The sequence below is a fragment of the Polypterus senegalus genome, chromosome 2, assembly GCF_016835505.1.
Source record: "Polypterus senegalus isolate Bchr_013 chromosome 2, ASM1683550v1, whole genome shotgun sequence".
In the NCBI taxonomy this organism is placed as follows: domain Eukaryota; kingdom Metazoa; phylum Chordata; class Cladistia; order Polypteriformes; family Polypteridae; genus Polypterus; species Polypterus senegalus.
The window spans coordinates 51,034,213-51,051,569 of record NC_053155.1 but is presented as its reverse complement, the minus strand read 5'-3'; the positions used below and the strand labels follow the sequence as shown (position 1 = coordinate 51,051,569).

The 17,357-nt window shown below is 36.2% G+C and overlaps 1 protein-coding gene across 1 annotated transcript in view; it reads left to right on the top strand.

Annotated features, from left to right (window-relative positions):
• Positions 1-17,357, top strand: part of si:ch73-390b10.2 (Golgi pH regulator) — a 49,415-nt gene that overhangs the window by 16,616 nt on the left and 15,442 nt on the right. Inside the window, exons 8-11 of the mRNA XM_039743663.1 lie at positions 8,699-8,808; positions 9,880-9,968; positions 13,090-13,182; positions 13,717-13,812. Of these exons, the coding sequence (XP_039599597.1) occupies positions 8,699-8,808; positions 9,880-9,968; positions 13,090-13,182; positions 13,717-13,812 (388 nt within the window). The remainder of the gene's footprint in view (positions 1-8,698; positions 8,809-9,879; positions 9,969-13,089; positions 13,183-13,716; positions 13,813-17,357) is intronic.

The following is a 17,357-nucleotide window of genomic DNA, read 5'->3' as shown; positions in this document are numbered from 1 at the left end:
TCAGACTACCAGGAGGAATTTGTGCTTTGACAACAAAGACACCCATGCAGAAAATGTGACAAAATGACAGATTTGCTGTGATCTCAGACATCTGGCAATGATTTGTTGAGAACTGTGTTTTGAGTTACAACCCTAGGGCAAAGACTTTCCGAGTCTGTGGTCATAAAGCTTATGGAGCCGTTTCTGGACAAAGGCAGAACGGTAACAACAGACAGCTTCTTCAGTGACACAACTCTGCTTGGCGCCATAAGTAAAATGGGACTTACACCTGCTGCATAGTCACTTCGGTACTCCAACAACTCTCCACGCTAGTGTTTAGGTCTGGTAGTGCCACGCTGATGGTGTTTGCACCAAAAAAGAAGTCTTTGATTTCATTCTGTAACAGCCAGTCTAAAGTTTTGCTATGTGTAAAAAATATTGCTAAAGGGATATAAGCAGACACACAAATGCTGGTGAGTCATGTCTTCTTGGTATCTTGTTGTCACTTGAATTTTTTGTTATTCAGATTTACTCTTGAATAATAGCACACTTGTTTCATTATACCTTTGCGAAAGTGTTTATTTTATATTCAAACTAGCAGAATACCCGCGCTTCGCAGCGGAGAAGTAGTGTGTTAAAGAAGGTACGAAAAAGAAAAGGAAAAATTTTAAAAATAACGCAACATGATTGTTAATGTAATTGTTTTGTCATTGATATGAGTGTTGTTCTCATATCTATCTATCTATATATGTATATATATATATATATACCCGCGCTTGGCAGCGGAGAAGTAGTGTGTTAAAGAAGTTATGAAAAAGAAAAGGAAACATTTTAAAAATAATGTAACATGATTGTCAAAGTAATTGTTTTGTGTATTTGGCAGCGCCACAAAGTTATTTTCGTCTAGCTGCATCAGAAAATGTACCACGACGTCTGCCACGCCTCCTTTTTACTGTTTTCTCACAGCTTGGATTGCTGCTGTCATATATACACACATACACATACATACATATATATATATATATATATACACATATACTGTATATACACATACATATCTTCATATCTACATATCTATATACATATCTACATATACACACATATATATATATATATATACATACCTATCTACATCATATATACACACACACAAATTATATATATTTGTGTATGTATGTATGTATGCATGTATATATGTGTGTGTGTGTGTGTATATATATATATATATATATATATACACACACACACACACACACACACACACGTACATACATATTATATATATTATATTATATATATATATATACACATACATACATATATATACACATACATATACTTGTGTGTATAGCTTTTATATATGTGTGTATAGCTTTGGTCACTGAGTGCAAGTGAGAAATAATAAAATATAGTCTAAGTTATTAAACAGTAAAACATTAACGTTTTAAGAAGTACAGGTACATTGAGCACTACTGGAGTGGTTGGGTAAACTACATTTTAAAGACTGTGTAACACAACAGGTAAGTAACTAACAGCAGCTAAAATGTATATGGATTATCTCTCGGTAGTAGATCCCTTTTGAAAGGCGCTACACGACGGCTGTGGTATAGAAATTACATTTTCTATGTGAACGTTCAAATTTGTGCCTCTGGTAATGTGCCTTACCGGCATTTAAAGAAAATTAGTTTTGTGTCCTCTGCAGTGTTAAGCGAGAAAGGCTTTGGTTTGGGATCAAAGGAAAAAAGGTGTAAAGAAAGGAAAGTTGCCTTTTTCTTTTATATAGTATAGAGAGATGTGTTCGCTGACGTTATGATCGGCTTTTGGGGACAGTCACGGTGGGTCTTGTGTAGACTGGTGAGACGTCCCCACCATTAATCGGCTGTGATGGCACTGTCAGTCCTCTACTCGTGTGCGTGTCTTCATAATCCGGGGTGAGGACCTCATAATCGTATACGTGCAAAAGAAAGTGTGAATCGCCTTAATATTATTTTGCCGTGGTGTAGAAAAGGGGTCCCGTGTTTGCACTTGTCTGGGCTATAGCGCAGGGGGAGGATGAAAAAAATTAAAAGTGCTCACTTTGACTTAAGGCAGAAGCGCAGTCAGCGCCTCAAAGGCCGGCACAGCTATGCACGCTGGCTGCTCGACTTTTGCTGGGCAGGAGACCACAGTTTTTGCAGACTCGTTCATGATATCAAAAGTCTCAGCGATCTTTGGAGGTCATTCATATATTATAAGATATATATATATATATATATATATATATCAAAATACCCGCGCCTCGCAGCAAGGAAGTAGTGTGTTAAAGAAGTAATGAAAAAGAAATGGAAACATTTTAATAATAACGCATATGATTGACATTGTCATGAGTGTTGCTGTCATATATATGCCTGCCTAAATAAGTCACCCTCGCTTCTCTTACTTTTTACCGCTCATTTAATCATGGCTAGTGGCGGAAAAATTATAAAATGGAAGGAGGATGGCTTTACCAAAACAATTATTGATGGCTAATCGATTATTTATAAAGCTTGAATTGGTGATCTGTTTTTCTGTGTTAACCTCATATTTTTCATACTTCTTCTCAAACTAAGGTGGTGCGAGGGTAAAATGAATCGGGATGCGCTGATCAATGTAATCTGCTTGTAATGCAAAGTGTGATTAAATGCATTATTTTTAACGTTATGGAGCACATGCATCAAGCTTCTCAGCTGTGCTTGTGCTAAGAAAAGGAAAGTTTTTAAAAATAACGTAACACGATTGTCAATGTGACCTTTTGTAAGTAGTGCCTGGAGGATTCAGTGTGTAGAAACTCTAGAGACAGCGTGTGTATTAACTTGTGGATTTTTCTGTGAGTATTTGGTGGCAGTCTGACGGTTGCTTCGAAGATGGCGTTAGCATGAGCTCAGCTCAGAGCGAAATTAGATGAATGGGAGGGGATATGATGACGTGACTCCCCCACCCGCCTTTAACTGTCAATCCCCCACAAACACAGTCTCGGAATTTGCATAAGCACACCCCTTCACCTACAATTTTAACTTAGTTACAAAGTGATCAAAACTCTCGTTTATATCCTGTGTCCTCTCATTAAACTTGTATCCCGCATTACCTGTGGGCATGTGAAACGCCAGCGGTAGCCTGTCTATGAACTTAATTTAAAGTTTAGGTTTACACCTTGCTTTCTTTCCGAGGTAGCATCACTCATGAATATGGTAGTATATGTCACTCGCTCGCTTCTTATTGTTTCGCTACCTTCTCAATTATATAATGCATGTTTTCTTAAGCACTTTTTGGAGGTCTTCCTGGTTTTCTACGCACTGCGTTGACAGTCAGTTCATGTGATTACGTGGGAGGCGTGATGATGATGTCACACTAAACTCCGCCCCCCCACGTCATTCCAGCTCAACTTCATTACAGTTAATGGAGAAAAATACCTTCCAGTTATGACCATTAGGCGTAGAATTTCGAAATGAAACCTGCCCAACTTTTGTAAGTAAGCTGTAAGGAATGAGCCTGCCAAATTTCAGCCTTCTACCTACACGGGAAGTTGGAGAATTAGTGATGAGTCAGTGAGTGAGTGAGTTAGTGAGTGAGGGCTTTGCCTTTTATTAGTATAGACTAGCAAAATACCCGCGCTTCGCAGCGGAGAAGTAGTGTGTTAAAGAAGCAATGAAAAGAAAAGGAAACATTTTGAAAATAATGTAACATGATTGTCAATGTAATTGTTTTGTAACTGTTGTGAGTGATGAGTGTTGCTGTCATATATATATATATATATATATAAATACACACACACATAAACATATATATATATACATATCTACATATATACACATACATATACATACACAGAAATACATATATATATATATATATATACATACACACACATATATAAACATATATATACATATACATACATATCTACATATATACACACACAGCTATTTCAGATCAGTGCAATACGCTGCTTGTTAAAACGGATAACTCCCGCTCTTACGTGCAAGTCTGCGTGGATATTATGAACTATCGATTTGTTCAAGTTCTATTTAAATTTTAAATAGAAGGAATTTTTATTTAGTCGACAGAAATATCTTTGGTAGGAATGGTAAAAACAGACAGGAATATTATTCGTGAATAAATCAACTCAAACCTTAAACAACTTATAATATTTTGCTCTCCATAAAAATATATCCTGTCTAAATTATACAAGTTAGAAATAAAGTAAACGTTAAAAGAACAAACATTCACATTTCTTTACTCTTATGTAATTTTATATAAAAATAAACTTAGATTTTAAATATCCCAAAAGATTTTGCTCTCCATAAAAATATATCCTGTCAAAATTATACAAATTCAAATATGAACATGCTGCATAACAAAACCTGGAAATATAAATAAAATGTGTTCCTTTCAGCAATAACAAATCAAATCATTCAGTTGTCTTTGCTCATATGTCATTTTAGAGCTGGACGCCTGGCATCTTTTTGGCAACAGGTTCGTTTCTGTTTGGTGTGAGGTTCTGTGTTGTGGAGATTCTCAGGATGGATTGCAGGTGCTCATCAGTGAGGCGACTCCTGTGTGCTGTTTTGTTAGTCTTTATCACTGAGAAGAGCTTCTCACACAGATATGTGCTACCAAACATGCACAAGGTTCGAGCCGCATGTAGACGGACTTTTTGTTCTTCAAAGTCACCAAAGCGCCGCAAACTCAGTGCGCCAGTTTATCAGCAAAGTGCGATTTGGGAACACCGTAGTGACGACTTGGTTTAACATTACTTGGCAACAGGGAAAGTGGGGCAAGTTGCACTGGTGCATTTGTGTCTCCCATAAAAGCAGCTTCACTTGAAATCACTTTGTGATTGTGCACGGTAAAACGTCCGCTGAAGTGTCAGATTCTTATTTAATTCTTCTGCTTTCTGTATCTTCTGCATTGCATTCAGGTTACCCTGATGTTTTGTCTCATAGTGCCGCCTTAGATTAAATTCTGTAATTACAGCCACATTAGCTCCACAAATGAGACACACGGGTTCAGTAAACATATACTCAGCCTCCCATCGGTTTTAAAGGCTCTATTTTCAGAATCAACTTTTCTCTTCAGCATCGTGTGAGCTAGCTTCGCAATAACTTGCAGCATCATAAGCTAGACTTGATTAACGCGGTAAGTGTTCGGCCAAGGCAGCTGAAGCGCTGCATTATGGGATCTGTAGTTTTTTGTGTTACCAGCGCTTCATATACCCGGCCATTAATAACAATAATACAGTATATAAAATGATCTCGGGTCGGATATAATTACACGCCGGCCGGATGTGGCCCGCGCCCTTGAGTTTGACACATATGGACTAAATAGAACTTGAAAAGATATATTTTTTCAAATGTGATCGCAATTCAGATAGAGTTGACGCAAGACTACAGCCTGCATGCCTCAATAAGTCATCCTCCCTCGCTCTTACTTTTTACCGCTCATCTAATGAATACACTGAGTATGGCTTTACCAAAACAATCATTGATGGCGAATAAAGTATCCATTATTCGAGTATGTAGATCGGGATATATATATACCCGCGTATCGCAGCGGAGAAGTAGTGTGTTAAAAAAGCTAGAAAAAGAAAAGGGAACATTTTAAAATAACGTAACATGACTGTGAATATACAGTATTTGTTTTGTGAGTGTTACTGAGTGTTGCTGTCATCAAGGATTTGATTATCATTATTTCTTTCAATCAGGTTCGTATTTGTAGGATGTGTTGTGTTCAAGTTACATTCCGTGTTTGTCAATCGTTGTAAAGATGACAGGTTTCATTCATCGATTCGCTTCTTACTGCATCAATAAACAGCTCGCCTTCTTCTTTATCTGAGACCTGACACACTGCATGCACGGGTTTTTTACACTGTCTTCCTTTAGCGGGACATTGACTTTTTCCACCGTGTGCTTTGTTTCCGCAGTAGCTGGATTTATGAATATGCTTGTATGTATTTTTTGCTGCCTTTTCAATTGTGTAATTCGGTTTTTGTTCAGCTCTTTGGAACTGTTGCTTTTATCTGTGCACTGCGCCAGTTCACGTGAGCCACTCGGTGTGCATGCATCGAAGTTTCCCAGCTGTGCTGGTGCCATCTCGTGCTATGTCCATGGCTGTATTTAATGTTACCTTAGTCCTGGCACTTAAAACTTTCTCTCGCAGTTTCGCTGAGTTTGTGTCAAACACCACCCTGACCATCTCATCTTCCTCTGCATAAGCACAGTCCTTCACCCGTGAATATTTAGTGGAGTTTGCTATTGATTGCCGCTGACGGACGGCCTTATATGGGCAGGCACTAAATTACAAACGCCAGCGCAGCCTGTCTATGAACTTAATTTAAAGTGTAGGTTTACATCGTGCTTTGTTTCCGAAGTAGCAGAACTCATGAATATGGTTGTATATGTCACTCGCTCGCTTCTTATTGTTTCGCTGCCTTCTCAATTATATAATGCATGTTTTCTTCAGCACTTTTGGAGGTCTTCCTGGTTTTCTATGTACTGTGTGATTACGGGGGAGCGTGATGATGTCACACTAAACTCCCCCCACGGGTTCAAGCTCATCTCCATTACAGTAAATGGAGAAAACAGCTTCCAGTTATGACCATTACGCGTAGAATTTCGAAATGAAACCTGCCCAACTTTTGTAAGGAAGCTGTAAGGAATGAGCCTGCCAAATTTCAGCCTTCCATCCACACGGGAAGTTGGAGAATTAGTGATGAGTCAGTGAGTGAGTGAGTGAGTGAGGGCTTTGCCTTTTATTAGTATAGATAATCACTTGAATGAGATTGAATCTATCTCTGCCTCCCTCTCTCTCACACACGCATGCACACAAACGTTCATACATGAAAACATCACTGTTTGAAAACTCTATGCCATTTGAACATGAGTTGTCATATGAATATTTTTTTTTTGATTTTGCCTGTACTGTAAGAAGTCTGTGAGTGCTATAAATGGGACCCATGCATTAGCATTGTTAAAAGTACTTCATGTCTTACTGAGGCATTTTAGTTAAAAAAAAAAAAAAATAGTAATAATGTAGCAAACCACTGTACCAGCATGTGTGTCTCATAAGGATTTAAGCTTCTTTTTGTGGCTGCTTTTATGGCTCGCTGTCCTGACAAGGATCAAGAGGAATACAGGTCAGTTAGTAAGACTGCGACAATGTAAGAACAGTGAGTAAAGTAAAAGATCATGCAGGAGGTAGGCAGCTCAAAGGCTGACTTGTCTTATTGTTTTGTATGTGTCCACTGGGCAGTGTTAGGGTGCCCTTTATATCGTGCCATTCAGAATAAAAAAAGAGTTTGCACCTGTGGGCTCACCTTTAAAAGTGGCTCCTATGTGGCTTATAGGATTGTCACAGTATCAAATCTGGGTCCACACAATTTGCCTGGTTTATTTTTTATTTGGAGATAGAGCAGTGTTTTAATAAATGTGGCCTGAATATTTGAAATTACATAATGTCTAAAACAAAGAGCTGTATCAAACCACCAGTCACATAAGATGGAGATTTATTATGGGACATGATATTTTGGCTGACACTAATGAGGCCCTTTAATAGAGTAGTGGGATAGAACAAAAAAAAAAAGAGAAAGAAGGCACACTGTGAAGAGGATCTGGCTGTAAGTTTTATTAATTAAGATAATAAGCTAACCATTCAAAATTACCAAAAGACTGATTGTGGAAGTGCAAAAACAGACCAATAAAATACTGCAGATTTGCATAGCATGTATGGAGTAACTCAATGCCAAAATGAATGCAGATAAAACAAACAACTGTTCTTTTACAATAGAATATAAGCCTTTGCCTTTGAATAAGACTGTTTTTAAGTGACTTGAATTATATTCGAATAGCAGTGTTCGATCTGACAGCCTTAATCCACAATAGCATTTTACATTGTTTCTGAAAGTGTCAACAGTCACACTAAAATGACTGCAAATGCATATTAAATAGTTGTCTGCCTACATTGGTCATGCACGCAGCATAGACTTTTTCCCAGAACTGATGATGCATGAAGGGATGGAAACACCATCAGGCCGCGGAATTTATCATAAAACTGTAGTAATCTGTAAAGTATTTGCCATTTACATATGTATGCAGCATTCAAACTATATAAAACACAGTTTAGATTTATACAGGTAAGAAACACGGCAATTGCCCTGGAAAGCAGCTATCGTATATCTGCTGTGTTGCAATATGCTTCTGTGAAGGTTGACCGAGCAGGGAATGAAACGTAATGCGCTGGGAAGGGTTATGTAATAAGCATGTACAAATGAGAGAGCAATTGGAGTCTGCATTTAAAAAAAAAATGATTTTTGCTTATCTACACCATAATGCTCAGTCTAAATTTTCAGATGTATACTGCATAGGAGAGTGTTTTCAAGAGTCACCATTTTTGGTGGTCGAATATGCCATAGTAGTGTGGTTGAAAGGCATGAATGAAGAGTAATGTCTGTGTTTTTAAATGAAAATGTAGTAGTGTGGACAGGGCCTATGGCAGTAGTCATTAGTTCAACAAAAACATACCTGAACTACAATACATTGTTTCCTGAATTTATTTGTCCACATCTTTTCTGTTTTCTTTTGTCACCAATATTGTGAAATCTTCATATTATTTTTTTCATTACTGCTATGTATGTATGTATGTATGTATGTATGTATGTATTTATGTGTTTTTCTTGCTGCTATTTACCCAATTTGCTGAACTTAAGGATTGGAGCAACACGACGAATGATGTACCTCCGGGGTGAAGATCAAAATAAGCAAACCGGTTTCTGGGGAATGATAAAAAGTGTCACATCTTATCCTCCTGGGAGTGAAAGTATCCTTTTTTCAGGCTGAAAAACTAACATTGTCAAAATGAGAATTATGCTGTCCTTGAATGTATTTACTTGTGTGTCCTAACAATAAGGATACATGACAAGAATATGGTGAAACAGTTGGAAACTAATAAAGGGTAATTTTCGCACAAACATTAGGAAGTTCTCCTTCACACAGAGAACCATAGACACATGGCATGAGTTACCAAGTAGTGTGGTAGACGGTAGGAGTTTAGGGACATACAAAAACGACTTGATGTTATTTTTAAAAATGAAGTCGATAGGACTAGCACACTTTGTTGGGCTAAATCGCTTGTTCTCATCTAAATGTTTGTAATGTTCATTTACCTATATTGTTTTTGTTATTTAGTGTAATTATAGACAGTCAAACCAGGAGCCAAATGTTTCTCCTACTGTTGTGTTTTTGAGAAATTTATGGTCATAGTCATGTTACTTGCTGTTACAAGATTAATTTTGGAAAGCATTATATCAATCAGTATGTCTGAAGAACAGCATAAAAATTATTTCACTGCTCTTTTTTCAAAAATTAAATGTTCTAATTTTGCTTAAACATTTCTAATGTTTGTTTAAATACAATTAATTTATACAGTGCTGTGAAAATGTATTTGCCGCCTTCTGATTTCCTGTACTATGAATTGAATGTTTTTAAGTCTTCATCCATAAACTAATAATAAAGGGCAATCAAACAAATAAAATGTGTCATTTTATGTTGTTTACCCAATGTACAAAGTTATCTAACATTGTCTGCACTTTTGTCAAAAAGTAATTGTTCCCTTACACTTTATGTGGTTGTGCCACCTTTAATTAACTTCCATCTGCCATATCTTTTTTTTATTTATTGGATTTGCATATATAATATTTACAAGATGAGTTGTTTCAGTTTTGATCATTTGTCGATATGTATAGATTTGAGAATCAGTGAAGCATCTTATGGAAATTTTAAGTTATAAAGCTCTAAATAAGGCTATCAAATTAACAGCTGTTGTGTTTTTATTTTCTTGCAAAGATACAATTTTTGAGGAGTCAAAATATTGCCTTAACCATGAAAATAGATCTTTCATTGATTCAGCAGGAGGTAGATGCTTTGGAAGAGCTAAGTCGTCAACTTTTCTTGGAAACGGTAGATCTCCATGCAACTAAGGTACTTCGAAAAACTTTTCACCTATTCTTGTCTTTAGGTTTGGGATGGAATTGCACATATTTTACTAATGTTACCTGTTCTTTTAAATACTGAATGTAGCCTTGTAAATTACATGAGACAGAGTTGTAAATCTGATTGTATTGACAGCATCATTTTCAGAGTACAGTTTCTGATGTAAATTTTAATGAATCTAGTCATTCACTTTTTGTAAACATTGTTTTATTACATTACATGTTGCCTTTACAAATATGAGGAGGTACCCAAAAATAACCAGAATCTGTACCTGGTGTGCAATCTGGACTTAATTGTGAATTTTGCTGCTAGCTGTAGCATACTTCCAGTATTCTGTGGCAGTCAGCCAAGTGGTGTTGCTCTGTATTGTTCGTATAGCATTCCGTGTCGGTTTTTCTTGGTGCTTATGAAACGTGTTCTGCAATTTTTGAGTGATCATAAAGAACAGTGAGTCTGCGTTAAGTTTTGTTTTCTCTTCTGGAAATCATCTGCTGAAACTGTAGTGATGCTTGAAACTGCTTTTAAAGAGGAAACTTTTAAGTAAAACACAGGTCATGAGTGGCTTTCCTGTTTGAAACAAGGGGAAGTGTCAGTTGATCTTGCTCCGTGCGACACTTTCTTGTTCACGCATATGAAAAAAGAACTCAAAGGAAAGTGTTTTTGAACCGTGAAGTAAGTCAAAGAAAAATCGCTTCAGGCATTGGACAATGTTCCTCATCAGTAATTCAAAAAATGTTACCACCAGTGGGAAAACTGTTGGGGCAAGTGCATTGATTCACATGGAAAGTACTTTGAAGGAGACTAAAGTTTCAATAAGTAAAAATTATTAAAACATTTTTTTTTTTTTTTTAATTCTGGTTATTTTTGGGTACTCTATAAATATTTCTTTCACAGATATTAATTGGTGATAAAACTGTAATGTTTGCTTTTATAATTTTTGTGCATGTATATTTTAATTGGAAATTGGTTTAAAGTTCCAGCATCCCTAATAAACAGATTTGTAAGAATAAATTAACACCAGAAAAAAAAAACAAGAAAGAATACATATGGGAACAGAAGTTATCAAACACAAAAAAGTATGTATTGATTACACTCCCCAACAATTATCGAGTACATTCTGACCTCATCTGTAACTGTCTGGTTTGGTGCTGTTTCTGCTCAAGCTAAGGTCAATCTATAGTGCATCAGCAGAGCATGTGAAAAGGTCATAGTTTGTAACTTACCACCCATTCAGACCCTCCATGAGTCCAGGGTAAAGAAGCCTTCTGGACTCTTCTTGGGTAGCACCTATTCCAAAATCTACCCTCTGGCAAATGCTTTTGTCTAGTGAAAGTTAATACATCAACTAAACAGTTTCTTTCCACATGCATTTATTCTGACTAATTAGGTCTGAGCTTTTTCTCAGTTTTAATGTATAGCTGGACTAGCTGGACTTTGTAAACTCTAAACCAGGGTGCCCACACTTTTCGGCTTGCAAGCTACTTTTAAAATGACCAGGTGAAAATGATCTACCTACATTAAAAATGCTATATATATATATACACACACACACACACTGAGTATCAGAGGTGGGTAGTAATGAGTTACATTTACTTGAGTAACTTTTTAAAAAAAAATGTACTTCTAAGAGTAGTTTTACTGCACCATACTTTTTACTTTTACTTGAGTACATTTGTGAAGAAGAAATGCTACTCTTACTCTGCTACATTGGGCAACACTCAAATCGTTACTTTTTTTCCATTAGATAAAGTCTGACAGACAATTTTCAATCTTCTCTGTAAAGCGTATGCTGTCAAGTTAAGCACACGCCTTCCATTGTCTCCAGCTCTGACGCAAGGTTTTGGATGTTCCCCAAATCAAGGCGCTGCAGCTTTGAGGACAGATGTTGCATTTTTTGTTTGAAAGCATTAACAGAGCTAATCATGTTGACCATGGTTTTCTCTTTTCCTTGCAGCTGTAAATTAAGCTCATTCAACATGTTGGTCAGATCGGAAAAAAAATGCCAAGTCTAGCAGCCATTGATCGTTATTAAGTTGCTTGTATTGTGCATGTTTAATGACAAGGAGAAACTTATTTTTCTTCAGCCAGGGGTCTTTAAATTTCAGCAGGAATTTGTCCCTAGCCATCTGCCTCAACAAAGGCATCTTTTATCATCTCTCCATCTTGGAAGGACTTCATGCTTCATGATCGACTGACTCACCCAGAACGATGCTTCGGTGTGTCTGCCTTTGCTTTTGAATTCAGCCGAGTGAAAAATGATGGCTGTCCGATTAACTGCGCTTTTAGTTCCCTCTCCTTTCTCTTTCTCAGATCGCTTTTCGGAAGGAAGTCAGTTTCATAGTTTTTATGAACAGTTCAAAAGTGCCTTTCCACATTTTCCTTCTTTGGAATAGCAATAATAGATTGACAGATCAGACAAACGCACTTCGATTGTGACATTGTGCGAGAAGAAAAATCCTCTTCCAATTCCACATCCCGCCCATAACCAACACATTTTTTTTTTTTAAATCCCTTCTTTAGTCGATATAAATTGGAAGGATAACTAGATCACTTAGATAGCCGGTGTTTTGCAGTAGCTCACACGTTTGATCGTGCGTGCGGGATGACCAGTGTGTTAGAAGAAAAGAGATCTCAGACTGGTCTCCCTGTATGTCAATCAAGTGGCAAATGCCATAGGGAGGATAAATGATAGACTAACATTTAAAAAAATTTTTTTGAATGCAGCGCGATCTACCGGTTGATCATGATCGACGTATTAGGCACCCCTGCTCTAAACTATCCATGCTGAAGGAAAAAAATAACTATACATTGACAATTTTTTACACAAAGAGAAAATATTTTGTGCACTGACTAAGAAATGAACTCAATAGCATTATAATATGATATACTTTTAGTATTGATTCCATAGCTGAAAAACAAATTTATTGTATGTAGCACTTCAGAGTAAACATAATTTCCAAGAGTTGTAAAAACTGGAGGTGTTTCTTTTTTTTTTTTTTTTTGTCCTTACAAATTTCCATAACATAAGGTTTAAATTCTGATGCTTATTGTGATGCTTTGTCATGTATGTGACAAAAACAAATTGATTTTCTTTTCCTTACACCTTCAGGAAAGAATAGAATATTCAAAAACCTTTCAAGGAAAATATTTCAACTTCCTTGGCTACTTTTTCTCAATCTATTGTGTGTGGAAGATTTGTATGGTAAGAAGACTAAAGTTTATTTACTTTACAGTTTTATGTTATTATACTGTATACATTGGATTGGTGTAAGTGATGTTACACCAGCCTATTCACAAAGAAATACAACTGTTCATTTTAATTGGAGAAACAGCCCAAGGACTCCGGGCACCTAATATCTATTTACTTTTAAACATTTTAGGTAGTCTTACTCATCAATTTTAAGTGATTATCGAAGAATGTGTGTTTTGTTGGATACAGGAAATGAGTTTGCCTGCCTCTGTTTTTAGCCTCAATAAAACTGCTTGTTTACAATGTGTGCCACAATTACTGTTTTGAGGTTATATGAGTCAGTTTTCAATATTGAATTTCTGTTTGCAATTTTTTTAAAATAAGATTGCATTTTGCTTTCATGTATATATAACTTTTTATTTTCTTCAGTTGTTTTATTAATTTGTATTGATCATTAAATTGTTACATCATTTGAAGAAATATAACAATAGGTTCATGTGTAAGGTCACAATATCATTGAAACTGTGTACTTTGTTTTTTTTTTAGGCTACAATTAATATAGTTTTTGACAGAGTTGGAAAAACTGACCCTGTAACTAGAGGCATTGAAATTACAGTCAACTACTTGGGCATACAGTTTGATGTAAGTTAGGCTACTAATATTTGATTACATTGTTTTTCTGCTTTTAAGGTATTTTCAAATTTTAGTTTTTGTTTAGTTTTTGATTTTATATTTTATTCAGTTTTATATTTTTGCTATTTTCTAGTTTTAGTTCTTAGTGTTTGTTTTCTATTTAGGTTTAGTTTTTCAAGAATTTAACTTTTAGTTTTTGTCACACGAATAACCCTACACAGACATAGTTTTGCATGTGTAAAACACAGTTTTCTTTATAGTTTTCAGATTGTACATCATTCATGGTACACCTGTCAGCTTAATCCATATCATTTTACAGAACTTTATTTTCTTCTGACAGTGTTCAAGGCTTCCAGTATAATCAGACAATGCAAGAATCAAATATTTGTGCTCTGATATCATTTGTTACTTTAACATGCAACAAATTTAAGCAAATTATTTAATTTCAAACCTGCATTTTTATTTTGGAGATTCAATTTGTGAGCAGTAAGATCACCGCCAACATACAGTCTTACTTCATAATTATTTTTGATTATCTCCTGATTCCGATTATATGTCATCTACCCAATATGAAACCTTGAAAGATCATATGTAAAATACAATTGAAGTATCAATAATAGCAGAAATAGAAATGAAAGTGTTTTATGTATACTGCATTTCTACAAGCATACAATTTACATTAAATATTGAGTATCTGTTATAGCAACATCTCAGATCATTCACTTAATGAGCAACATGCAAAACCTGAAGAGCTCCTTGTGAGCCAATACGCCAGACCCAACAATTCAGAAGAGCTGAAGGCCGCTATCAGAGCAACATGGGCTCTCATAACACCTGAGCAGTGCCACAGACTGATTGACTCCATGCCACGCCACATTGCTGCAGTAATCCAGGCCAAAGGAGCCCCAACTAAATATTGAGTGCTGTACATGCTCATACTTTTCATGTTCATACCTTTCAGTTGGCAAACATTTCTAAAAAATCCTTTTTTTGCATTGTTCTTAATTGATATTCTAATTTTCTGAGATACCGAATTTGGGACTTTCATTAGTTGTCAGTTATAATCATCAAAATTAAAAGAAATAAACATTTGAAATACATCAGTCTCTGTGTAATGAATAAATCTAATATACAAGTTTCACTTTTTGAATGGAATAACTGAAATAAATCCACTTTGTCATGATATTCTAATTTTATGACCGGCACCTGTATGTATGTGTGTGTGTGTGTGTGTATATATATATATATATATATATATATATATATATATATATATATATATATATACACTAGCAGAATACCAGCTTTGCAGCGAGAAGTAGTGTGTTAAAGAAGTTATGAAAAGAAAAGGAAAAATTTTAAAATAACGTAACATGATTGACAATGTAATTGTTTTGTCATTGTCATGAGTGTTGCTGGCATATATATATATATATATATATATATATATATATATATATACATACACACACACACATACATGTGTACATATATACACACACATATAGTATGGGGTGCCACACAGGCAAATACATTGATTTTGTGGATATATAAAGTCGGCGTCAGAATATATAAAGTCAAAACTTGAATATATAAAGTCACTGTCGGAATATATAAAGTCAAAACCTGAATATATAAAGTCAGCGTCTGAATTTATAAAGTCATTCCTGATTATATAAAGTCAACATCGGAGTATATAAACTCACTCCTGAATATATAAAGTGAAAGTCAAAATTTATTGATTGAAACGACTCTGAACTGAACTAAGGTAACAAAAACGTATTCAGAAAAATAAATTCAAAAAACACTGTTCGTTTAATATTTTGAAAATGATGCATGTGCCCTGCCCAGGATTGGTTCCTGCCTTGCGCCCAGTGTTGGCTGGGATTGGCTCCAGCAGACCCCCGTGACCCTGTGGTCGGATTCAACGGGTTGGGAAATGGATGGATATTCCAGCGCTGACTTTGTATATTCCGATGCTGACTTTATTGAAGTTTTGACTTTATATATTGCAGCGCTGACTTTATATATTCAAGTTTTGACTTTATTTATTCCGACAGTGGCTTTATATAATCAAGTTTTGACTTTATATATTCGGGAATGACTTTATATATACAAGTTTTGACTTTATATAGTTAAATTTAGTCATCATTGCATAACTTTTTCTTTACCATAGAAATTTAAAGACTAAATTCAACTTCCATTCCTACCAAAGATATTTCTGGCGACTAAATAGAACCTACTTATATCCAAATTGAGCTATTGAGCCGTCGCCTGCCTGCCTGAATAAGTCACCCTCGCTTCGCTCTTACTTTTTTACCGTTCATTTAATCATGGCTAGTGGCGGAAAAATTATAAAATGGAAGGAGGATTACACTGAGTATGGCTTTACCAAAACAATTATTGATGGCGAATCGATTATTCATAAAGCTTCAATTGGTGATCTGTTTTTCTGTGTTAACCTCATATTTTTTCATACTTCTTCTCAAACCAAGGGGGTGCGAGGGTAAAATGAATCGGGAAGCGCTGATCAATGTAATCTGTGTACCAGGAAATCATGCATTGACAGAAGTTCCCCTTTGCTTGTATTGCAAAGTGTGATTAAATGCATGTTTTTTTAACGCGTTATGGAGCACATGCATCAAAGCTTCTCAGCTGTGCTTGTGCTAAGAAAAGGAAACATTTTAAAAATAACGTAACACAATTGTCAATGTAACCTTTTGTAAGTAGTGCCTGGAGGATTCAGTGTGGAGAAACTGTAGAGACAGCGTGTGTATTAACTTGTGGAATTTTCTGTGAGTATTTGGTGGCAGCGTCACAAAGTCGCTCGAACACTGCGCTTATGCGTTAGCTGCGGAGCTCAGCTCAGAGCGAAATGAGGTGAATGGGAGGGAGATGATGACGTGACTCCCACCCGCCTTTAACTGTCAATCCCCACAAACACAGTCTCGAATTTGCATAAGCACAGCCCTTCACGTGCAATTTTAACTTAGTTATAAAGTGATCAAAACTCTCGTTTATATCCTGCGTCCTCTCATTAAACTTGTATCCCGCATTACCCGTGGGCATGACAAACACCAGCGGCAGCCTGTCTATGAACTTAATTTAAACTTTAGGTTTACACGTGCTTTGTTTCCGAAGTAGCAGCACTCATGAATATGGTTGTATATGTCACTCGCTCGCTTCTTATTGTTTCGCTGCCTTCTCAATTATATAATGCATGTTTTCTTCAGCGCTTTTTGGGGCTCTTCCTGGTTTTCTACGCACTGCGTTGACAGTTAGTTCACGTGATTACGTAGGAGGCGTGATGATGTCACACAAAACTCCGCCCCTACGGCTTTCGAGCTCAACTCCATTACAGTAAATGGAGAAAAATAGCTTCCAGTTATGACCATTACGCATAGAATTTCGAAATGAAACCTGTCCAACTTTTGTAAGTAAGCTGTAAGGAACGAGCCTGCTAAATTCCAGCCTTCTACCCACACGGGAACTTGGAGAATTAGTGATGAGTCAGTGAGTCAGTCAGTCAGTGAGGGATTTGCCTTTTATTAGTA